Source organism: Lonchura striata, chromosome 14, assembly GCF_050655825.1.
Source record: "Lonchura striata isolate lonStrDom1 chromosome 14, ASM5065582v1, whole genome shotgun sequence".
Classification (NCBI taxonomy): Eukaryota; Metazoa; Chordata; class Aves; order Passeriformes; family Estrildidae; genus Lonchura; species Lonchura striata.
Genome location: NC_140716.1, coordinates 14,455,667 through 14,479,333, shown reverse-complemented (window position 1 = coordinate 14,479,333; position 23,667 = coordinate 14,455,667). Strand labels below are relative to the sequence as shown.

The window sequence follows — 23,667 nt, the reverse complement described above, 5'->3', positions numbered from 1 at the left end:
CAAGAGCGGTTTTTTTAGTTTGATGGGGAAGGGGATATTTTCTTTGTTTCCATGCTTTTACTTGATCTTCATTCTTTAGGTTGTTTTTTAAAGCTATTTTTGCCTAAAGGCTGCAAATAAATAGGTTGTTTTTGCAACAGTCTTCTTCTGGAGACCTGTAATCTTTACTTTCCCCAGTGTCTTCTATACCTCAAAGTGGATAAGAATAACTACACATCTAAATGAGAAGGGATGTAAGTTACACAGGGACAGCACAAAGCCCCAAAAATCAACCTGGGGGGACTGATCCCTAATTTCCATGGATCCCATAAATCCTGCTTCTAGCCCTTGCAGGGCTGCTCTCTTGCTGAGTGAAGTCCCCTTTGCAGAGACTGGAAAGAGAGACCAGACCTCTGTGATGATCTCATGGTTTAATACTCACCTTGAACTTCCAGGTGGAGGCTGATGCAGAATTTGCTTGGACCAGAGTAAGTTTGCATACCAGAAACTTCCTGTCAATAAACCTGCTATCATTCAACCATAGAGAAAGCTTCCCTAAGAATAACTTTTCCCCTATTTCTTTGCAAGATGTGAAGTATTTGGCATGTCACAAAACTACTGTCTCTTACGTGAGTTTATCAACAGATTACGCAGGGTGGTTCTCTATCTGGCATGCAAGCACAACGGAAAACATTATTTATATTGTATTTGTGGTGATAGGAGATGCCTCTTCCTAAGGGCTGGGAGATGGCTGAGTCAGTTCTCCAGTAAGATTAACTGGAGGAGATAGTGGGGCACTGTCTTTGGGTTTGGTTTTTGAGAGGAGATGAGTTTCCGCAGTGAACTATCTATTTATACCAGCTCAGAGCCCACTGATTTTTCACCCCCGTTGTTTTTGCATTCCAGACACATTCCTGCACTCCCCAGTAATAACTTTTAGCCCGAGGGTTTGAAATGTAATCAGCTAGTTATTAGCACAAAGTCTGAGAATGTTTTTGCAAAGGATGAAGAAATCAAATGTGGGCCATGAGCTGATGGAGGAGCTGATGGTTGGGGGCTTGCTCTGGTATGAACTAGGCTGCCAGGACTGGTCCAAGTGCAGAGAATAATAATATAGAATATTCAAACCTTGGAGAAACAGAAATGCTGATTTTACCCATGTCTGGTTTATGTCACTTGAAGAACTTCTACTTGTTTGTCTGGTGGTGTTGTTATCGCCTTCACTCTTAAAAATTGGTTTGAGTATCAGCACTGGACAAAGGTTTGCTGCTGGGAGTGTGGAGGTAGACTCATTTCAAAAGAGCAAATAGAACGTTTCAATGGATGTGCATTTAGAAGATGTTTCTTTAACTCCATGTTTTTAATGTCATTCTCACTGGATAGATTTACTGACATGACGTAATGGTGATGAGGCAAATCTGTTGGGTAGCAAGTGACAAATCTCTGTATCTGTTTCACTGGGTGTTCCTGTGGATACATGAAAGAATTCATTACCTATGTTACCTTCTTTACAGGCATGAATCATGTTATAATTTATCCTGTTAGGCTGTTTGGTGAAGTATGTGCTGCTAGAGTGATCCAGAATTTGCAGTGAGAACACAGGACCACAGGTTTACCTGTGGTCACCACACATGTTTTAAGGCTTGGCACAAGATACCTGTGTAAGCTCTGATAACTCCTGACCAAGGTGTTTGGCTCCTCTAATGGTGGAGTTTTGAGGGATGGGCTGGAACCCTCAACAGCGACTTGTGGGACAGAGAATTTGCTTTCTGTCCTTGCAGTTTTGGGGGTGGGGTGGTGTCATCACCCTTTTTGCTCATCATGTTGTTTTCCAGAAATAAGAGACGTAATCAATTCCATTGAACAGTGATCCAGTGGGAGAGAGCAGTAGAAGATGTCCTAGAAGGTCAAGGCCAGGTTGGAACTGGTCTAGTGAAGAACTCCCTGCTCATGGCAGGAGGGTGTTGGAACTAGATGATTTTTAAGGTGCCTTCCAACCCAAACCATTCCACAATCCCATGATTTTTTGTTGTGGTGCTTTCCTGATTCTTCGGAGTTTGGGTGCTTTGGCTCACTTAGAGGTCAAAGCCTGAGGAGCACAAGCTGGAAACCACTGGAGGTTGAATCAGCAGTTGGACAAGACTCTTCTAATAAAGAGCTGGCTGTGTCTTTCCCATCACACTGCCAAGGCAAGAGCATGGTGTCCTTTTCACCAGGTGACAGGGCTGTCCTGCAGCCAGCCATCACAGCAGCCCCATGGCTTTGAGGGCCTGCTCCACTACACAATTCACCTCCAGGATGGGTTTAGTGTCATCGGGTGACAGAGATCCACGCTGTGGATCCACGGCTGCCGTGCGAAGAGGAGGCGACGGTTCAAATGTGGCCTGTCAGGACTGGAGGTTGCCTCAGTGTTGTACACTGAGGAGATGGAAGGAATTTCAGAAACGTTTTGACTGTGTAAATCAACATAGTTTTGGCAGTATTTCCTTTATAATCTTGTTTTTGAACTTTCAAGTGGTTTTCATTTTGGGGAGTGATTTTTTGTTTACAATTTTACCTAAGGAAGGGAATAAACTGAAAAGCTGATCCTCTGCTTGAGGGAGACAAAACACTCAGTAGCTGTTCTGAAAAGAGCACTGGCTCTGGAGTTATTCTTATTTTGAGCTAGAAACACTGCATATACTCAGTGGCTGAAGCTTTCCAGTTAAAATACAGCTGTATAGTGATACATACTTAGGTGGTGGCAGCTCTTGGGAGTTTCTTCTTCACCTCACCAGTGTTTACACCACTGTGAGATATTGTTATTCTGAAGTGCCTCCTGCAGCGGTTTTATTTGCATTAGCTTTATTTTTCAGTACTGAATTAGTAACCATTTAAAACTGTCAACCACATGTAAACAAGCGGTGCGTAAGTTATGAATAACAACTTACCTGGAATTACAACTGCCTGTTTGGATTGCACAAGGCTGGGCGCTGGGGGAGTTGTGAAATGACTGAATTCACTACTGCAACATTATTTCTGTTTGTCTGGCTTCTTGCAGCCAATTTGAATAAATACCCTGGTGCTCACATGATTCCCTCAGCCAACAGTCCAGGGGGAGGGGGGGATTGCTGGTTTCCCAAGTGTTGGAATATGCATGCTCAACTCCAGCCCATGTGATGAGCAACATTTTTTGCAGGCTGTGTCAAAACTGTGCTTGCTCACTGTGTAACTTGTCAGTTCTGACCAAAGATCTTGGAGGGGGGAAGAAATACTATTATTAACTGATCTGATAATAAAATGTGTTGAACACGCGTTAGGTACAAGCATTAACTCTTCAAACTGGGCTGGTGGGCTCTGACGGCAGGAGGAAAAATGATCGTAGAATCGTGGAATGGTTTGGGTTGGAAGGGACCTTAAAGCTCATCTTCTTCCCAAATATACCATGGGCAGGGATGCCTGCCACTATCCCAGGTGCTCCAAGCCCTGTCCAGCCTGGTTTTGGACACTTCCAGGGATCCAGGGGCAGCCACAGCCCCTCTCCACCCTCACTTCTCAATAACCCATCTAATCATGCCCTTCTGCAACAGTGGGGAGCCATTCCTCCTTGTCCTGTCACTCCAGACCCTTGTCCAAAGTTTTTCTCATCTTCCTTGCAGGTTCCCTTCAGGTCCTGGAAGGCCACAGTTAGGTCACCCCAAAGGCTCTCCTCTTCAGACAGAGCAATCCGAGTTCCCCCAGGCTTTCCTCAAAGCAGAGCTGCTCCATCCCTCTGATCACCTTGGTGACCTCCTCAGGACTCACTCCCCACAGGTCCGTGTCCTTCCTGTGCTGGGGATCCCAGATTAACTTCACTCGGAGCACTGATATGCAGACATATGCAACTTTAAAAAACCCCTATATTTTAAATGCAGGAATTATCTAAGATATGCAGATTTACTTTTAATTTGATCCCTTAAGGGCAAATATTTTATGTTCTCTGAGTAGGTCTTAAGGCTAATCAAGCTAATGAATTGTTGTTCAAGGTAACAACATGGAAGGTACTTGTATTCCCCATGCAGATCCCACCAGCTTTGCACATGGATTGCAGCTGATTTGGGTTTTGCCTCCCTGTGAGTCCCTGGAGCACGAGGGCACTGCCAGCCTGTGGGGCTGCCCTGGTCCCTATAAAACGCTGATTAAGCGTGTCACATCCAGCCACCTGCATTATGCAAGAGGGAAAGAATTTGCCTGATCGTAGTCCTGTCAACACAAAGCCATTGCAGCAGTATAACAAAACAGGCTTCTAAAGTCTTGTTTAAATTGAATCTGGATTCTATTAAAAAGTGTTAGTCCAGAGAGCCACAATAGCTCACTTGGTTACTATGGGCCGAGCAGGCTCCAGTTGCATCAGACTATTGTTTTTTATTGAAATCCTCTCTTCCATCCTGCACGTTTGTTATTCATTACTTCTAAAATATCAATCAAAAAGATAGGTGGCATCCTCTGGTCCTAAGTGGAATTTTCCTGGGTGGGATTTCTAATAAGCTTCTAACTGCTTTCACTGTGGCCTCGCCTTTTTAGTTTAAAATTAATAATTTTCCACTTGTGAGAGCCTGGAGCTAAGAAAACTCGCACCTAGAGCCTCTCTTTGACTTCTTTTTAATTCTGCCTTTGTGTAGCAGACACTGGTGCAGCCATCCATAGTTCCTGATGTATGCTAGCTACTGCGTGGGAAGAAAATGTAATATATATGATGTCTTTCTGCGATGTTTGTGGCTTTATATAATTGTCCTGTCTAGAGCAGTGGAATTTTTCTTGAGAAATCCTTATCTGGCCATACATCTCTGGTTTATAATGCTGATGTTTAAACAGACTGTTTGAAGTCTTTGCCTTGGAGATATCTCCTGTGCTGTGTTCAGATTGCTTGTTTCCCTCCCACAGTAGTTTTAAGTTGGAAACGAGTTTTTGTTTATAATAAAAGGAAGTTTTGGGAGTATATTCTACATATCCCAAAGGATTGCTGCACTCTTTGGGCGATGTGGAATGTCAGAACTTCCCACGTGTGCAAATTCACCAGGGAAACATAGACAGATCCTGCCCAAAAGCTTGGATTGGAGAGACTGTGCAGAAAGCTATTCCCAAAGGCTTCCTCTGGCTTCCATGCTGTTACCATGCAGCAGGAATTTCAGGTATGGACAGGGATGTATGTAATGGATTTGTGTCACAGAAGAGCTCCAGGGGCTGATCTGTGCCCTGTGTTTGACATTTTGGAGCTGTTAGGGTTGGTTATGGCCTTGGCTGTCTGGTTTTGGACTCCGAGGTACCTTCCTGTCAATGATGAGGTGGGAGAAAAACCTCCAAACTCACATTTACATCCTGAACAAGAAACTAGGGGGAAGAGACTCTCTTTAAACCTTGTAATATCCCTTGAAGCACAGAGTCCTGAGCGTGCCAAACAGGCATGTTGTGTGTCTAAAGTGTATTTACATCTGTTTTACATCACTGCAGTCACACCCCCAGGATGGACCTCTCCATCCCACAGCTCCCAGTTTGCAGTGGGTGCAGCAGGGAGCTGGGCAGTGCTGGACAGTGACTGCACTGGGGCTGAGCCTCTCGGTCTCCATCCCTGCTGCTCTTTGCTTCTGCTCTTCCACCTCTGCCCTGGCACCTCATTCCCAGTCCAGCAGTGTAATGATGAATTCTGAATGGGCTGTGTCTTTATTAGATTCAGTTTTCTAATTTATTCTTATTTCTATTTCCAGAAAAGTTATTCTGTGGGAAGAATATAAGAATTTTTGATGTGTTTGGACCCCCATGCAAGTGCCGTGCCCTCACGTGCTTGGGTGACTTGTGCTTTGGCCACCTGCATTGTTCAAACATTTCAGTTTCTCTTAGTGTGCTTATTCCTTTCCAGGTGTTAGAATTAACACAAAGGCCAAAGGGATTGTCAATAAATGTGAAAAATAATGTCAATAAAATAATAGCAGATGCCTTTTCAGGCGTGGGATTGCATCATGGAATTTGTTTCCGTGACCCAGACTGCAGGAGAGTTTACAGGATGGCTAAACAGTGTCAGTAAAAGCCAGACAGTATTTTTACCAGTTAATCCCCAATATCCTAGAGCTGGAATTAGGGCCTCTTTTTAGCTTTAAATGCAGAAACACCATATATCTCCTAAGTTTTGTGAAAAACCTTTAGGACAGAATCTCTTTGCAGCATGTTAGTAAATTTGCTGGATTTCAAGCTTCTCTTGTGGAGCATGCTGTTGCCCCTGGCAAGACTGCAACTTTCCTTAAACCAGGCTTACCTTTCCTTAAACCTGCTTTTCTCTGCTATTTAGGTGACAAGCTGTGAGCTGTACTGTGGTGAAAAAATGAGTTAAAAACCCAGAGTCACTGCAGAGAATGGGCTCATCTGTTTTTTACTCTTAGGCTGTGGTCAGTGGCACTTGGGCACCAGCAGAGTTGGTAGAGCTGAGTGTAAATAAGGGCAGTTATAAGCCCAGTGGAAGGATCAGTCATATATATATATATATATATATATATATATATATATATATGCTTCGTTTTTCCTTTGGCTGGGTTATTTTATCTCACCCAGGTGAGAAGAAGATAAAAGAGGCTGAAGGAAAATGAGCTACCAGCCTGCAACTTCCTTTCTGCAGCTTAGCTATAAATGTAAATTGTGGGTTTGGGTCCAGGGTTCCCCACTTCAAATTGGCAGATGTTGAATACCAGAATTACACGTGTTGTTGATCAGCATTTTCCAAACCCACTGTTTTCTGTTAGATGATCAAAAGATCAAAAATAAGTATTTTGCTAAACAAAGGAGGCATAAGGAAAGCAGCAGTTTACCATAATACAGAAGATGCCTCTGGTTTCTCTGGCTCTTTCAGCTCTTCCTTGGAGATTATGAAGATAGGTTTGGGGCTTTGGCTTTTTGGAGTTTCTTTTGTCTTTCCAGTTTATAAAGTTCTGTTTCTTGTTATGGTTGTTTCTGCTTTCCAGAGACCTAAGATAGCAAGTTGGCTCAGAAATTCTCTTTCTCATTTTAGCCACAGGAAATGTTGCTCCATACATTCAAAGTGCTTTTCCAGGTAGGCTTGTTTGGAATCCATGTGTTTTGGGTTATGTGCTTTTGTTTGCACTGAGCTGGAAGTGGTTTCTGTGGGTTAGAGGGTGGGACTTGCTTCATTTCTTTGCAGGTTGGGGGAAATAAATTCAATTTTTATAGAGTCATCCAGAGTCCTTTTGTGCAGTCCTGCAGTGTGAGCGACACAAAGCCTGCTGTATAAAAGACAGTGGTGTGATTGTGGCTTCCAGCTTTATCGCTGAAATATCTGGAGATTAAAAGCTGGAATTCACTTAAGGGTATTTTTAGGGCTTTAAAATAGGAAAAAAAACCCTATTTTTTTTTCATGTCATTCTGCACAGCCTTCATTAGAGCAGTCAGATGCATTGTGTTTACCTTTACTGGTGCTTTCCTTTTTTTCAAGAGTGGATATGATGATGTGGGGGTCTTTAAGGTGTATTTGATCTTGAAGTGTTCAGTGAACTGCCGTGTGTGACGTTACACACACCCCATTGTGCAGGAGGAGTAGAAATAGTTAAACATTTTATGGGTTATAAGAATTAACATGAAAGTCTTCATTGTGTGTGTGTGTGGGAAATAGATTTATAGAAAATTTTTAAATCTTGATAGAAAGTTCACGTAGTATGCATTTGTATGTAAACTTTGAGATAAATGTTGACTGAGAAATGCTATAGAATAAGACATTGTTGAGAGAGAAATAGAACTAGAAGCAAGTTTCAAAAAATAGCCTTATGAAAAAACCTAAATACCTTAGAGAAATAGAACTATAAAAGGTGCATATTCAAAAAACAGTCTTCCTAAAAAACCTAAATACTTTAGAGAAATAGAACTATAAAAGACGCATTGTAATGAAACCTACAAGAGGTAATTTTAGATTATTAGCTTTAAGTCATTTACAGTGTAGTGTAGCAAAAGCTGATAAGCCGAGAAACACTTACGGTATGTTGTAATTAAGAAATAGCTTCTAATTGTAATAGCATGAATTATAACCTCGGTATTGTCTCACCCTTCTCATGAGACTAAAAGTAGAATAAAGGTTTTTAAAACACCTCTCAGTTACCCCATCTGTGGGTCAGAAAAGAATTTAATCCAGCATGTGTCGATAAATGTGGTGGTTTTGGCTGGCAGGGCCCAGGCTGCTCCAGGCAGGAGGAGGACGAGAGGAAGGGACAGTGCAGGGCAGGACCAGGGCTCCTGGGGGCTCTGCCAGGAGCTGCTGGGTGCCAGGCTGGCACGCAGCCCTGGCCACTCCTGCGGGCTCTGGGGCTGCCCCCTGGGCCTGCAGGAGAGATGAGAGAGGAGGGATTCCCTGAATCCCAGAAATCCCAGAAATCCCAGAATCAGCTGGCTTGGAGCAACCCTCCGAGGTCACCAGGTCCAGTCTGTGAGCAGTCCCCTTGGCAGGCAGACCCCGAGTGCCATGTCCAGTCATTCCTTGAATTATCCGGGGGTGGTGACTCCACCACCTCCCTGGACAGCCCCTTCCAATGCCTGACAACCCTTTCTCTGAAAAATTTTCCCTAATTCCCAAACTAAACCTTGAGTAGTGACAAAACAACAGGTTTTTTTTTGGGTTTTTTTTTTTTTTTTTTTTTTTTTTTTTTTTTTTTTGTTGTGGTGTAAAATCCCAGTTCCCAGTTCAGTGGATGAGTGTTGTGCTGGGAGGAAGGAAGACATTTGTGTGAACTCCCTGTGCAAAGTGGCTCCAATAAAGTGAGAATACACTCCTCATAAATACAGATTTGGCAACTGTTGAACTTTAGGAATGAGGGAGAATATTTGCTACTGGAAATCATCTTTAGATTCAGCAGCAGCTTGGACCCAAAGGATAGCAAAGCTCCTGGACTGGTGCTATGTGCTGTGTTATTTCATGCATGGACAGTAGGTTAGTGCCTGAAAAACCATTCAAGCTTTGAAGAGAAAAAACCAAACCAAACCAATCAGCACAGAAAAGTGAGATGTCAAAAAAAGACTGGAATTAGAAGTAAATACTTTGGTGGGATTTTTCAAATTACTATTTGCTAGTCATGTAATATTCCAGAAATCACAGTAAATAATTTATTTTACAGAGCAAGTCAGTCTAATGAAATGGTGTAGCAGCACCTTTTATTGTGTGAGGAAACCTCACTCTAGGTCTGTGTTTCCTTTCCCTAGAGTGGCAGTACCTGAATATCAGTATTTTCACTCACAGGTTTTTGGTGAAGTGCAAAGATGTCTTTAAAAGGCACAGAGAAAACGTTTTATTGTCTTTCTAAAAAAAGAAAGCAAAAAGCTGATGGATTGCAGAGAAACACAACCCAGAAATGAGTTTATCATCAGCTCAGAAAGGAGCTCAGACCTGAGATATGATTAAATGGTTGATGCATGGAGACTGCAAGAGAAATGTTGGAAAGTTAAACAGTGAAAGAGCAGCATTAATTTAAAGCTGTTTGGTCAAAGGGGTTGCAATCAATGCAATTTGGATTTTATTACATCAATATAAGGAATATTGCTGTCTCCCAGCACAGAGGGCTGTGGACTGGCAAGCATTTAATCAGAAAAGGATGCTCACCTGTTAAACTGCCCACACTGCAACTAGAAAGGTGAAGTGATCCATGGAGGGAGGAGCAGGGATATATGAGAAAAGTGGGATTATATTTTGATTAAGTGAATCCATAAGGCTGTGACTGAAATGTTGCCATTGTCTTTTGGTGTATCTTCAATTCAGTGCTATGAAGGGTTTCAAATAATTTGAATTTCCTTACACAGAGACATGAGAAGTGTAAAAATGTTCGCTCGAGAAAGAACTTTTCCTGTGTGCTATCTTAAAAAGGGGTAAAAAATTCCAGTTCCAAACAGGTGAAGCATCAAAAATTAAAACTTCAATATTTTGTCCAAGAATTTCTTAGCAGTATTTGTGTTAATCCCTCATTTCCTGTAGGAAAAGACATCCTATCCTAAACAGATGCATGGAGGGATGTCCTCTCCTAATGTAGAAATCAGATTAGACTGGGTAACAGCAACTTCTGACCTGAAGCCGTGAGGATGAATGAGCCGAAAGGAAGGAATAAATTACTGAATTAAGGACTGCGAAGATCAGAACATCTTTCCTCTGCCTTTCCCTGTTCCTTCCTGGCAAGTAACTTGCCACAAATTACCTGGGGTGCTTTTCCTCTGCAGGCAGTGCTGGGGTGGCAGGAGGGAGCTGCAGCCTCTCCCTGTGCTCCTGAATTCCCCTTTGCTCACAGCCGCCGCCTTTTCTCACGCCACCACAACCTGGGATGTTTATACACAGCCTTATCTAGAATAACTCCTGTTTGTTTTTGTGCATACGGAAAAGAATTTGTGTGTGAGCACTTGCATATGATTTTTTTCTTGTTATTAGGAGTGGATTTAGTGGCTGGGGTGGGCTTTCTGTTTTTATAAGCTCAGAGAAATGCCAGGGATCAAAGGAAGGCGATCTGAAGGAGGGAGCCAAATACAGAGATTCACTAATGCTTCTAAAATTCCACGGTAGTAGGACCAAGAAACCCACAGTCGTTCTATGAAGATCTCATCTGTTATTATTTTGTCAAAAATACACTTTACAAACACTGCCATGTCAATATTCAAAGTAGATGACTTCAAGCAATGAGTGTTTTGGCTCAGTGTGCAGGAGCTGTTATTCTTTATAATGCTTGCAGGATCTCAGACCCTCAAGAGCAGTGAAAGGAATGGTTTGTGCTCCTCAGAGAAACATGAGACAGTTCGTTTTTTTTCCCAGGGCAGAAAATATTACTGTGTTAAGTTGGTTTATTTGGGTTGTTGTAGCCTGTTCCCTGTCTTTGCTTCCAAGAACCACCTCTAGAAAAGGCAGAATTGCAGGTTAAAGCTTGCCAGAGGACAGATTTGCTATCAGGCACTTTGAGGTTGTGCTTCAGCATTTATTTTGGATAAATTTCGGGGAAGGAAGTGAGTACAAGATTGATCTTGGCCTTTATAAATAGCACTACAAGCACCTCATATCATTTACTGCATTGCCATGTCTTGAGTTACTTCGTTGCGCAGCAACACAGACCAAAAATTGCATTTACACATAAAATAGCAGCTCCTCTATTTATTCTTTCCTTATTGTCATGTTACTTAATTGATTTAAACGTGCTGGTGTGGATGTTTTTCGCTCCCTACACTGCTTGTGTGGAAAATGACAGTGTTGGTTTTACTAATTCCCTGGAAATGTCAAAGGAGGAAGAACACTCTTCTCAAATGATGCATTTTAGTTACACCAGTACAGTTCTACTCAATTAATGACCCTTTTTTATACCAAAGTAGTTCAGACTCAGCCCAGGAGTTGCTTTGTGAAGTGTCACAGAGTTCCAAGGAACACTAAAGCAAATGGAGTTTTCCCATCATAAGGATTTAATAACAAACAAGTATTAGCTAGGCCATGTTAGTAAAGTTTTGAAAAGATGAAAGGTTTTTACACCTCTTCGTTTTCCAAAACTTAATAAAAAGAACCTTTTTCTCCTCCTGGCTCTCCTGTTGGCTCCATACAAAACACACGCGGGATATTGGTTTTTCTCTGTCCCAATTCAAATTACCCCTTTTGAGTAACACTCCTTACACAGGGATGTGGTGGGGCTGGGGGGCACAAGGAGGGAATAAAGAGATTTTTAGAGTCCTTGATGCCAACAACCAAGCATTTTAGCCACCTTTAAAGCCTGGAGGACAGAGTGGCTGCTGTTGATGTGCAATGGGCTGGTTTGCCAGGGATGGAAAGGACAAGGTGGGGAGTGGGGTCAAGGAGCTGATGTTTCAGGCTGGATTCTGCTTTCCCAAATCCATTTGCAGTGTCTGGTGTGTTGTAGCCTTTCCCCCTTTTCCTCAGTGTGGAGCTCAAACTGGAGATAATTTTACTGCATGCAACAAGATTGACAAAATAATTTTCCTGCACAGCACAGTAAGACATAAAAAGTGCCTTTTCAAAAGTACAATAAACAAAGAAAAGATGTTTGTTCAGGAAAAGAATTGGAGGAATAATAGGAATAGGGAAATTACTCCTGTTGCTTTAAGGTAGCTTTTAAAAATAGGAGTAGTCAGCTAATGCTCCAGCCTTTACCACAGTAAACATATAATTGTGAGCTGATTGTGGTGAATGCCTCAAACAACAGCCCCCATCAGCAGAAGTCTGAAGGAGAGAGCCCGACATCTGGAAGCCAGCAGCAGTCAGGATTTTATTAAGCAGCACTGCCAAATAAAATCCGAGCACTACTATAAATGATATAAAAATAAAGATTGGCTATGGCAAACATCTCGAGATGCCAGCAAGTGCGCTGGGTTTGGAGCTCTGTGTGAGAACAGCAGAGCTTTCCCAGCAGCTTTGGAGCCTGTGGGGGACATGGTGGGTAGGGATGTGGCTTCCTGTGCTGCTTGTCATGTTCAGGAGCTGAAGCTACGAGTGGAATAAAGAGAGAAACTGCACATTTGCTCTTAGTGTGCCAGAATTATTTTTATTGGAAAGGTTTTGGCCACGTACAGTCTGTGTTGTGCATTACAGACCTAAAGCAAGGTTGCTGGAATGTGATTTTCTGTCTGTGAAGGAGGTTATGAGTGACCTTATCACAGGGAGCAGGAGCCTGCCCTCTTCCACAGGCTGCAGCTTGGCACATTTATTTCCAGCGCTCACCCTGTGGATGGAGCCAATGGAATGGGTCGATGGCTGTGGCAGCCACGTCTGGCTGCACTGGGAGCCAAGGCTCAGGGGTAGGGAGGGGATGCAGAGCTGACCCAGATGGGACCCAGCAGCCATCCCAGGAGCCTGGGGCAGGGAGGGTTTGGGGCAGGGGGGGTTTGGGGCAGCATCCCCTGGGAACGTGGGCTCTGGCACCACAGAAGATCGAGCGCTTTGCCCTTCTGCACACTGGTGCCCTCCACTCTTTCTGGGGGAGATTGGTGCCCCTCCGTGCTGAGCAGGACATTGCCCATCTAGTGGCAATCAAATGAACTCCTGCAAATTCAGAAAGCTGTGATTAAGAGCTCCTTCTTAGGCTTTGTGTCTAGAAATAGCCCAGAACACCACAGCGCAAAGTTCAAGGATGTAAAAGAAGTGCTATGTTAAATGAAATTCCAATCTTTCATGTTTTGAACAGGTTTTTGATACAGCTCAGCTTGATACAACCTGCTATTTACCAGCCTGGCCTTTAATATTGGATCTGCTTTCCAATTATGCTTCAATTCATACACCAGTTGCAGAGGGCGTGTGTGGGTGTATGTGCGAGAGAGGGAGATTGATTTTGTTCTTTAAAAATGTGAAGTCTGCACTAACTATGAAAACCCATCAGAATTTCTAGCACTTAAATGCCATTTCCTTTCTCAATGTGCTACCAGCACTAAGTAATGTTCACGACATCTCTCTGGCGAGTGAAGGAGTACATGCTGCTTTTTCAGAAGTAGAATATTAATACAGATATCAGTGAAAACCAGGCTGCAGATCCTTTCCAGAAGTAAAGAGTTAAAGTGAAAGCTCAAATTATGACTTAGAAGCAAATACATAAGATCTTAGCTGTGTTTTTCAGAAGTACATGAGTGAAAATGGAGTAAAGAGAGTACATGTTGCTGTGTGTCAGCATCACCACTTGTGTCTGGAACAGCAGATTTGGGGAACCCTTTTTGCCACCACTTTGCACAGAACATATTTGTATTCCCGGTCGTTTTTCCCAGCCACTGTCTTTTTTGTGTGCTGTATTCCTGAGTCTTGGCAGTGCTTTGGTTGTCACTGTCTGAGAAGCCCAAAGGAGTGTTCTCTTTGTCTTTCTGTAGTTCTGACTGGTCGTTTCTGTCTCCTGTAGGTTTAAAGACCTATCTGATCTCAGGTCAGAAGGTGAAGGAGCCCCAGTGCAGCTGTTCTCAAGCGTTGCTTCCTGGCTTGGAGTCGGCAGACGGAGCCAGGACACCGGGAACATCGTCAGCCGAGAACTCCAGCGACCTGACCAAGACAACCAAACAGGTGGAAAAGCCCAAGGTGAGTTGTCCTCTCAAAGCCCAGCAGCACAGATCTCAAGGCAGGGCTGGGGAAATCTTATGGGCTTGTTTATGCACTGCTTTACATATTTACATATGTATGGGTGTGTGTACATAGAGTGACAAAACAGTTTGAGGGAAGAAAAATTTACCAAGTCAAATGCCTTGCTCCCCACTTGGCAAACAATCCCTAAAAAAAGGCGAGCACTTCTCAAAGTGGTTTCCAATAAATATTTATATTTCAGGACTGAGAGGTCAGTGATGCTTTTTTAATGGTCTCAATTTTATGGGGGGGAAGAATGTGATTTATGCAGCTACTGTAACTTCTGTGATTTTCTGCTTTTGCTCCTTCTGCCATTCCTCTGTCATGAAGGTTGTGTACCTGTGAGCCTTTTCATGAGTATTCAGCAGACAGCCCTGCAAAAGATAATTGGATTGTTTTTGTGATGGGAGAAAATGCTCTGGTGGGTTGGGAGATTGGTTTATCTGCTTGTTCTAGAAACCTATATCTGGAGCTGAGGGCAATGATTTGTATGGATTCAGCTTGGAGGAATGATGACACTTTGTTATGTTCACACCTCTCACAAGATCTCTTGACAAGGAAATCTGTGAAACAATGTGTATTGCTTCAGAGCTTTGCTGTTACTCTCCATCTTCCATCTCAGAACAGATTTCCCAAACAACAGATGTCTGTTCTCTCTTTTAATTTGTGCTAAGACTGGACTGCCTGAGGTGGGCACATGTCAGAGCCAGGGGTGGCCATCCGCAGGTCCCTGTCCTTACACTTCAGTGTGGTCAGTCCTGACTGGATCTCTTCAACTCAGGTTTGAGACTCAGCTGACAGAGTTGATGTGGGGATAATTTTCATGTTACTTAATTTTTACTGCTTCTCATTTTTTCCTGGGTTAGGAGAGCATGAGTAGAGCACCTTTACCCTGCCTCTGCTCCCAATTTTAAGATTTGAAGTAAAATCACTGGGTTACAGGTGAGATCAGCTGGAGGGCTGACCCAAAGAGATGGTCCAATGTCGAGTGAGCTCCTTAGAGAGCCACAGAAGGGAGCTTAGCCATCTTTATCTGTCCCCGAGATGTACAGAGTGTGGTTTGACAGCATCCAAGTTGCTGGGGATATGTTTCTATTCCTTCTCCTGTGTAAGAAAGAATATACTTGGCATCCTACTGGCACCAGCTTTTCATCTCTCTCTTGCCTTTCAGTGAGGGCAGTGGCAAATAAGGCAGGAAAATACATCTGAGAGCTGGGGGGAGCTGTACAGATAAACCTGTGAGCGCTGCTCAGGCTGTGGTCGTGCTGAGGTCCAGGTGTGGCAGTGACAGAAACTCCTTCATTTCAAGCAGTGAAGGAAGAAGAATGTGCCAAGTGGAGCAGGATTGCTGAGCTGCCTGTGTGGAGCAGAAGGGAGAGAGGAGGGATGAAGCCAAGCAGTGAAGCTGTGGCTGCTGTTCTGTGAGAGACAGTGAGGATGCCTTGGGAATGTCAGACAGCAGAGGAGGCTGTGACTGAGGACTGAAACTGCACTGAAGGATGGGACTGACCCACCTGCAGCTGGGGCTTGATAACATGGTTATGTACAGACTTGGGGTGGTACTTGTTAAAATGATCCGGGTGCAAAATGAAGTCTGTGGTTAAGGATCAACTCTGTTATGTGTTTTCTAAACTGTGGAGTGATTTACCTTGCACAAGGTCAGGTACAGCTGCACCACTCTTCCTCAGCAGCTGGGATGTGATGTGGAACATGCTGCTGCCCCATCAGGCTTTGTCCCTGATGTTCTGTGACTATTGCCGGGTGTTAATTGGTATTTAGAATATCCCGAATGGAAGGGATTCACAAGAATCATTGCAGTCCACCTCCTTGAAATGTTTCATTGCTGAGTGAAAGTCTGTAGAGTGCAAAAGTACCAGTATGGCTGTGAGTGAGAGAAGGAGAAACTAAAAGAAGCTGCTCAGGAGATCATCTCAGACAAGTGCCAGCCCAAATTCAGCTGCCTTGGCTACCCTGTTGTGCTACAGCTACTGCAGAGTTTGTGTCTAGAGGTGCCTGGTTTTACTCATCACCCTCAGCTCTGCAGCTCTGGCCAGGGATTTCCTAAGTGTCCTCGCAGCTGTGATTCCTGAGCATCCAGTGCTCTGGTGCTGCAGGGAATTCTGGATGAGCCCAAGCCCAGCTTTCCCTGTGATCCCATGAGCATCCTGCTCATGTCAGAGTGGGGACCACAGAGCACTGGCTTAACAGCCTGGTCTGTGGCTGTAGTGGCAGCACAGGAGTGTGGAGCATCCCTGCCTCTCCAGCACAGCCAGGTCCAGGGATTCCTGACTCCACAGCACGCTCTTGAGGGTAACCAGCCTTCTCTCTGCTGGGGAGAATCACAGAATCATGGGATAGTTTGGGTTGGAAGGACTTTAAAGCCCATCTGCTTTTCCATGACATGGAAGGGACACTTTGCACTATCCCAGGTTATTCCAAGCCCCTACATCTAGCCTTGCCTTGGACACTTCCAGGGATGGGACAGCCATGACCTCACTGAGCAAACCTGTGCCAGTGTTTCACCACTTCCATTGTAAAAAATTTCTTCATTGTATCGACTGTAAATTTCCCCTCTTTTGCTTTAAATTTATATGTATGTTAAAAAACCCCACAAGGTATGACTGCAATTTGATCAGAGATCATGCACAATTTTTGAAAAGGAGTGGGTTTCTTTTTTACAGCTTTTGGGCTTTTCGTGAGGGTTTTTTTTTAAAGCCTGCAGCTTGCTGGTAGGGTCTGGAGATAATAATTTGCAAAAGAATCATGACTTACATGCCGACTGTTTTAAATACAAAGCTGTAAATGGTGTCAGTGTAGGAGGAGATGACTCCAGCTCTGCAAAAGAGACTTAAGTAGGAGAGGCAAAATTACAGGCAAGTTGAAATATTTTTATTTTAAAGGGAATTAGTGGCTATATTGGATGCAAAGGATGACTTTCACATTTTGGGCTGGAAGGGATGTTCTAGAGGACAAAATATGTAAAAGAAAGTCAGGAGGGAGAATGCAACAGCAATTGATCCATGAAAGGAATTGTATTTCCTCCTCTGCTGTATCTGTAGTTCATTTAACTGCAAGCCTTGTTGCAGTTTGAATGTCAATAAGATGTGTTTACTGAAATGGCGAACACAGAGGGTAAAAACTCTGAGTAAATCTATAATAGCAGGTGGTTTTTTGAATGAAAACACTCTACCCTGCCTAAGTGGTTTTGGTATCAGTTTATCTTCCCTATCATCTTTTATGACATGCCTCACTTGACAGGGAATCATAAGCTGTTGTAAAAATGTTTTAATGATTGCTTGGTATGAAAACAGAAAGTCCTTTGTTTGTCTTAGTGTTTGCTGGAAGTGCATTAATGTTTTATTCATGGCACTGAGGTCACAGCACACGGAGCCTCTGAATGCCTGCAGTAGAGAGGGAAGTTAATGATGTTGACTTGAACACATGGGGAAAGGCAGAGGAACTTCTGCCTCTTCTCAAAGGTCAGGCTGCTTTTCCAGGCCCTTTGTCTTCTGGCTTAACCCTGGGAGCTGAGTGTTGGAGGCAGTCTTGCTAAGTTATTAGCAGGATCAAACAGGGAGTGGTTTCTTCTTTTTTTGTTAGAGGTATTTGGTTTTTGTCACCATTACCTGGCTTTTGCCATGGATAAATCTAAATCTGACTTCTAGAGGGTTAGTTAGTTAGGCTTGTTAGGCCACTGCCAGTTTATTTTTTAGGCCATCTAGTAATGTCTTCCACCAAGTGGCCGAGACATTTGTGATAGTTAGAGATTATTTTTAAACAAAACCATTTGAGAACCAACTCTATAGTTTCTTCAGCTGTGTGTCGGTATTTGTTCAGACAGCACAGGTTCAGAACTGGATGTAAATTGTTTATCTGATGGCAGGTTAGGAAACTCAGAGTATTTCAGTGCCCAGCCTGGACTCAGGAACAGCAGACAGGATTGCTGTTGGAGGAGGCTCCAGGTGCTACATGAAAGCCTTTGAGAGGCATTGGTGAGTGGTTAGATGTCACAGGAAGAGTGGGCTGGGAGAAACATCTGAAAAGTAAACATGCTGGGTGTTTTCAGGTGGGACATCAAAGGTGGGAAAGGAGCATTAGGGGAAAAGTGAGTTCTGAAAAGACTTAACATGCTGGTCTCTGAAATGGGGAATGAACCTGAAGGCAGAAGTTGTGGGTTTGGAGTAGAGAGGCTTGAATGTGTCCAGAACAAACAGACAAAATTAAATGGGATGTTGACTTCGTGACAAAAGGCTCAAGTTCTTGCTGGAAAACTTGCTGTGGTGTTTAGTAGCAGACTTTGGTGAGCCTGGTCACCCTGAATATCTCCAGAGCAGAGGAGCTGCCAGGAGCTGCTCATGGTGCCTCTGAGCAGGATCCTGCCTCAACACTGCCAGCACTGGAGAGGAACTTGGAAGGTGCAATTCCAGGGCTAATTCCCCTAAAGAAGATTGCATTTTAACTTGAAGAAATTAGCTTGTTTTAAAAGCTCAAGTGCAGTATTTTAGGTTTCTTCCAAAATGCACAACCTGAAACTGGTACAAATCTTGATGGTTTTGCTTTCCTTGTTCCCTGTGGCATTTGCTGGGTGTTTGGCTCCAACAATATATGATAGCCTGAGCTCCCCTCCCTAGTCTTAGGGCTCTGTATGAAAAAGCATTTGTTTGTTTTGGATTTGTTGCTTTCCATTTCTCCAGACTATTCATAATGCATCATGGTGTTTCATGTTTTTTCTGGATTTTGCTGCATTTTGTGCTGTCTTCTCTCCTAGGCATTCGGATCCCTTTGCAGGCAGGTTTCACCCAGGGAAATTGCACTTCTACTAGAGAGTGTGTTATTCCTCCTGGGGAATTCCTTTGCCCGTGGACAATGATCACAGTGTATCTGTGATCTTACACTACTGAAGCTGTCCTGGATTAGATTTAGCTTCAGCAAACAACAAATCTGTGATTTATTTTTGAAATGGTGCATTCTGTTCCAGTCAAATTTTGCTCCCTGCCTCCCATTCTGTAGCTTTGTTTATCTTTGAACCATGCTGCAAGTATACAAGTGGACTGAGTTACAAATTGCATCATACTACAAGGACACCAGAACATTCCTGGCTAAAATTCTTTTGTCTCATTTCAGCCTTGCCCTTCATGTAGTACCACCCTTGCTCCCCACTGCGATGTCAGCATAGATGAAGGAGCTATCCAAAATGGTTGTCAGGATGAGCATAAAAACAGTACAAAGGTAATTGAAGTATCTCTCACTTCCCTTTTTCCCTTAGTTTTCTGCTTCCCTTGGCTTTCTAATTTTTTCCGCCACTATTCCTTTATCTAAGCTCTTAAGCAGCAGAACTGATTCTGATTTTGATTTTTGATTTGCATTCAAAAATTCAGTTGAGTCCCCCCGACCCTATTTTCAAAATTTTTAGTAATTTTGTGAGCTCAGCTTGATCCTGAGAAGAACCTAAAATTAGGACTCTTTTAAACTATGTTGATAGTACCCAAAGAGGGAGGCCTAAGGAGCACTCTCACACTCTCCATCCTCACACCAGCGGGCTGGGTCACCTCACCACCATTCTGTGTCTTGCCAGCATCCCCTGCATCACCACTCTAAGACAAGATTGTTCTGTTCACACACAAAATTCACAGCTTTAAGTCAGTTTGCATCCTTTCCTGACCCACAGAAACAGCCTCCTTCATATTTCTTGTGCTGCTGCCACTCTAGTTTCCTTGCCTGTTGCTTAGATACTCTCACTGAAGCCCCCTAATTCCTCTGCCACGCCAGCTGCCTGTTTGTTGTCCTGTTTGTGGCCTTTGCAGCTCCTCTGCTCTGCCTGTCACCTCTCACTCCTCCCTGAATGTTAAGCTAAATGCAGACTGAGGACCGGTGCTCATTACCTGGTTGTTATATATTCAAATAAATATAATGTTTTCCCTCCCTGGGCAGAATCACTTTGTAGACGTGCTCTGAGACAGTGATCTTGTTCTTCATGTCTGTCTTACAGCTCTTCTTGCCTGTAAAGCTGATTGAAAAACTTGCCAGCATTGTTGCCAGTGCTGAGCCACTCCATTAATCTGTGTTTGTCCCTCTCTGTACTGGACATGTTGTCTCATGCTGAAACTGTAAGCTCAGAAGCAGGGCCTGCTTTACTGGGCTGTAGGGGTGTGTTACACAGCAGCTCTGTGCCAGAGTTCCAGGAAACAGCCTAAGAAAAGAATAAAAGCATGATCCCTTGAGCCCTGAGGGAGGTGTCAGCAGGGACTTGTCTCAAACCAGTTTGAGATCTCTAAGACAGAGAACATGTTGGAGATCTGCCTGGGCTGCCAAGATGGTAGGCAGGAGATGCTTCTTCCCCAGGTGGCCTCTGCCCACGTGCAGGGATCTCCAAGAACTGACTGAAGAGGGATTGATTGTCCTGAGGTGCCAACTGCCTGGTTTAAGTTGCTTCCTGCTGTAGCTGCATTGGCTTCATGTGTGTGAATCAGCAAGTCAGCTGACCTTCCTTGGAGGAGATATTCATACAGAGTTGAGGAAGAGGTCTGTAATTCCACTGGAGGAATACCCATGGAGCCCAAATCTCATGTCCTTCTTGGATTTGATTCGGGAAATGGGAGCTGTGTCATGGCTTTCACTAAGTCTGGAATGCCTGTTGAACTGAAAGCTCAAAGAACAGCCACATGCACAAAGTTGCTCTGGCATTTGGTTCCCAAGACTTCCTTGCAGCCTCAGCTCTCTTGGGAGGAAGAGCCATAAGCTCCCTCTACCCATCTCTGTTCCCTTCCCACAGCACATGCTGCACTCACGTCTCCTGTCTTTGGGGAATCTTAATGATATTTAATCATATCCTTGGACTTGCATGGCTCCCAACAGCCTCTGGAGCTTCCTTGTCTCTTGATGAGAGGAAACTCCCCACCAAGCCTCCAGGTTTTCAGGGAAGCCCTACAGCCTGTTGCCTTCAGAAGTCCCAATAACGTTGGAGCTAACAACATTTAATAAATAGGGATTTTCTCCTACACAAGCAGTTTCATACTCTAATCCCTGCCTGTTAAGATTAACAGAGCACAGAGAAACCTTGAGCTGACTGAAGGGAAGAATTTTCTTGGGGATTTGAGCCTTTGCCAAGGAGCTAAAGAGAAAGTCCATGCTGACCTTCTTTGAAAGAAAGAAATTTTCACTGCATTTTTCAGATGATCTTGAGGAACAGCAGGGAAAGCAAACAGTGCCTAGGAGTCCAAATCTTTTCTTTGAGCAAAAACTGAGAGTTCTTGGTTTCTACTATTCAAGTAACAAGTGGCTAGAGTGGTGAGGAAGAGGAGAAAGATGATGACTTTGACTTTTAGTTTTTCTTTAGGCCTTAGGTTGTTCTGGGAAATGCTCTAAGCAAATACAATCTTTAGTGTAAGTTAAAAAAAAACCAACCCACCAAACAATGAAGGCTGTTCACTAAGAGCTGGTTGGTCAGTTGATTTGGTTTCTCTTTGCTAGTCCTCCTCACCCCAAAACCAGAGGGGTTTGTCCTGGTTCTGCAGGATGCTCCATAGCCCTGTTCCCTCTGGGCAGGCTGGATAACCTGGCTGAGATGTAGGAGGACTTGCTCAGGAACTGCTCAATGTCTTTTCTTAGAGAAGAACCTGGTGGCCTTTTATGTGAGAAAGAGTGTCCCTCTGTCCCAGGGCTCTTGGTGTGCCCCTGCTGGGATCTGTGGCTGCAATCCCCTTTCCCTTCTGGTGATTATGGTCTGCAGCACACCAAGGAAACCACCCCATTTCCTATTCCTTCCTCAGCTGCTGTCACTGTGCTGGGAACACCTGCAGGCTGCCAAAACAACTGTTGTGAGAGCTACAAGGGACCAGACTGGGAATCCTTCCATCTCCTGCCTCCCAGCACGTGGCTCTGGGGCTCACACCTCTGTCGGGGCAGCCCACAGGGTGGGGATCCCTCATCCCCCCGGGAGGGAGGGAGGAAGGGGAGGCACAACCCACCTCCCTCCTGCTTTTCCTGTCGCTCCAGGGAACCATTCCAGCACAACCTTGTTATGGCTTTAGCTCTGGAGGTCTTGGCTGTGACAGGAGCCAAGCCCAAGGGTTGGCCCAAGGGTACTCTTCCCTGTACAGGGTTCTCCTGCTGCCCCCTTAGTCTTGTCTCTTCCTTGGCTGTGTCTGAACCTTTGCCTTCAGCTTTCTGTGTTCTGTGCCTCCTTTGCTTCACAGGACAGATCACACAAGGAGATGGAATTGATTCTGCATGCCAGAAAGGAGATATTTTTTAACTTTAACGAAGTTGGTTTTACAATATCAGTAACATATTTCAGCACGTGGTTGGGGTGGTGATGATATTTATGGTATTTATTTATGGTCACTGCGGTGGCATCCAAGAATAGTCTTCTGGAGGAGCTTGTCACTTCTGTACAAGCAGGAATGGAGAAACTTCTGTCATGAGTGGGCTTCAGGATGAGGATAAATGCTACATGATAAGTGATAAGATATGGAGGGGGGGAGATGAACACTCAAATATGCCAAGTTTGCTCTGTGTTTGCATCTGAAAATGATCCTGACTAACTGCAGTTCATTTTCATTCTAACCACACTTAGCTGTCTAATTCTTTTGGAATTGCTTCAGTACATATTGGTCTAGGTCAAACAAAATGTAAAAGAGGGAACTTCAGGCTCCATGAAAATAAATTTATTTTTTGAATAAAAGTAATTTGTGTTCTCCAGTGACAGCAGCATTGGGATACTGTGTATCTAAGCCATGTTGTAAGCTGTTATCAAAATTAAAGCTGTCTTAACTAACACAAAGGCAAAAGAAAACCGGGGGGGGGGGGGAAAGGTATATCTTAGAGAAGGAAATGTAGTTTAATTTGCAGGAGTGTTTATTGTAGGATGAGATGTTCCCAGAGGTGGGGGAGAAAGGGAACCTCTGGGAAAGCAGCAGGCCCAAAGTGGTCAGGGGAAGGATCAGCAAGGGCTGGCAGAGTGAGCTGTCTCATGACCCAGGGAGAGTCAGGACAAATGAAATGTGTATTTTAAAAGCTTTTTAGAAGAATCTTAACCGTAAGATGAGTGAATGAAATTTGGGCTTGTGGTTGGTTGTCATTGAGTGTATGAAAATGTGCTTTGTTTTCTGCTCCTTAGAGAGCTGGTTCATAGAAAGCACAAAGGTGGCACCTGAACAGGTACGTGGGAGCTGTGGGGGATGCATGCACAGGAGATGTGGATGGATTTGGTCTCCGTGGTCAGAGCAGAGCTCAGGGTGCTGAGGGAAGAGCTCCTCTCAGTTTTTGTTCCTTGCAACCTCTCCTGTCTGTTCTGCTGACATTCCCTGGGTGTGTTTTGCTCTCTGTTGTCCAGGCTCCAGGAGGACACAGCCCAAAGACCCAGAATGGACTTCTGAGTCCTCCCCAGGAGGAGAAGCTCAGCAACAGCCAAACCTCTCTGTATGAAATGCTGCAGGAGAAGGGGCGCTGGGGCGGGGTGAGCCTGGACCAGTCAGCTCTGCTCCCCCTGAGGTTCAAAAACATCCGAGAAAAGACAGATGCCCACTTTGTGGATGTCATTAAAGAAGACAGGTAAGGAAAATGGAGCTGTGCAGTGGAAAACCCTGTAAAGGTGAGAAGGCAGTACTGGGGTC

General features: G+C 44.1%; 1 protein-coding gene across 2 annotated transcripts in view; it reads left to right on the top strand.

Annotated features, from left to right (window-relative positions):
* Nucleotides 1-23,667, top strand: part of ADCY9 (adenylate cyclase 9) — a 90,181-nt gene that overhangs the window by 30,743 nt on the left and 35,771 nt on the right. The window contains exons 2-4 of one of the 2 annotated variants that reach the window (XM_021540800.4): nucleotides 13,839-14,011; nucleotides 19,178-19,282; nucleotides 23,388-23,605. In XM_021540800.4, the coding sequence (XP_021396475.2) occupies nucleotides 13,839-14,011; nucleotides 19,178-19,282; nucleotides 23,388-23,605 (496 nt within the window). The remainder of the gene's footprint in view (nucleotides 1-13,838; nucleotides 14,012-19,177; nucleotides 19,283-23,387; nucleotides 23,606-23,667) is intronic. The other variant, XM_021540801.4, reaches the window with a different exon arrangement.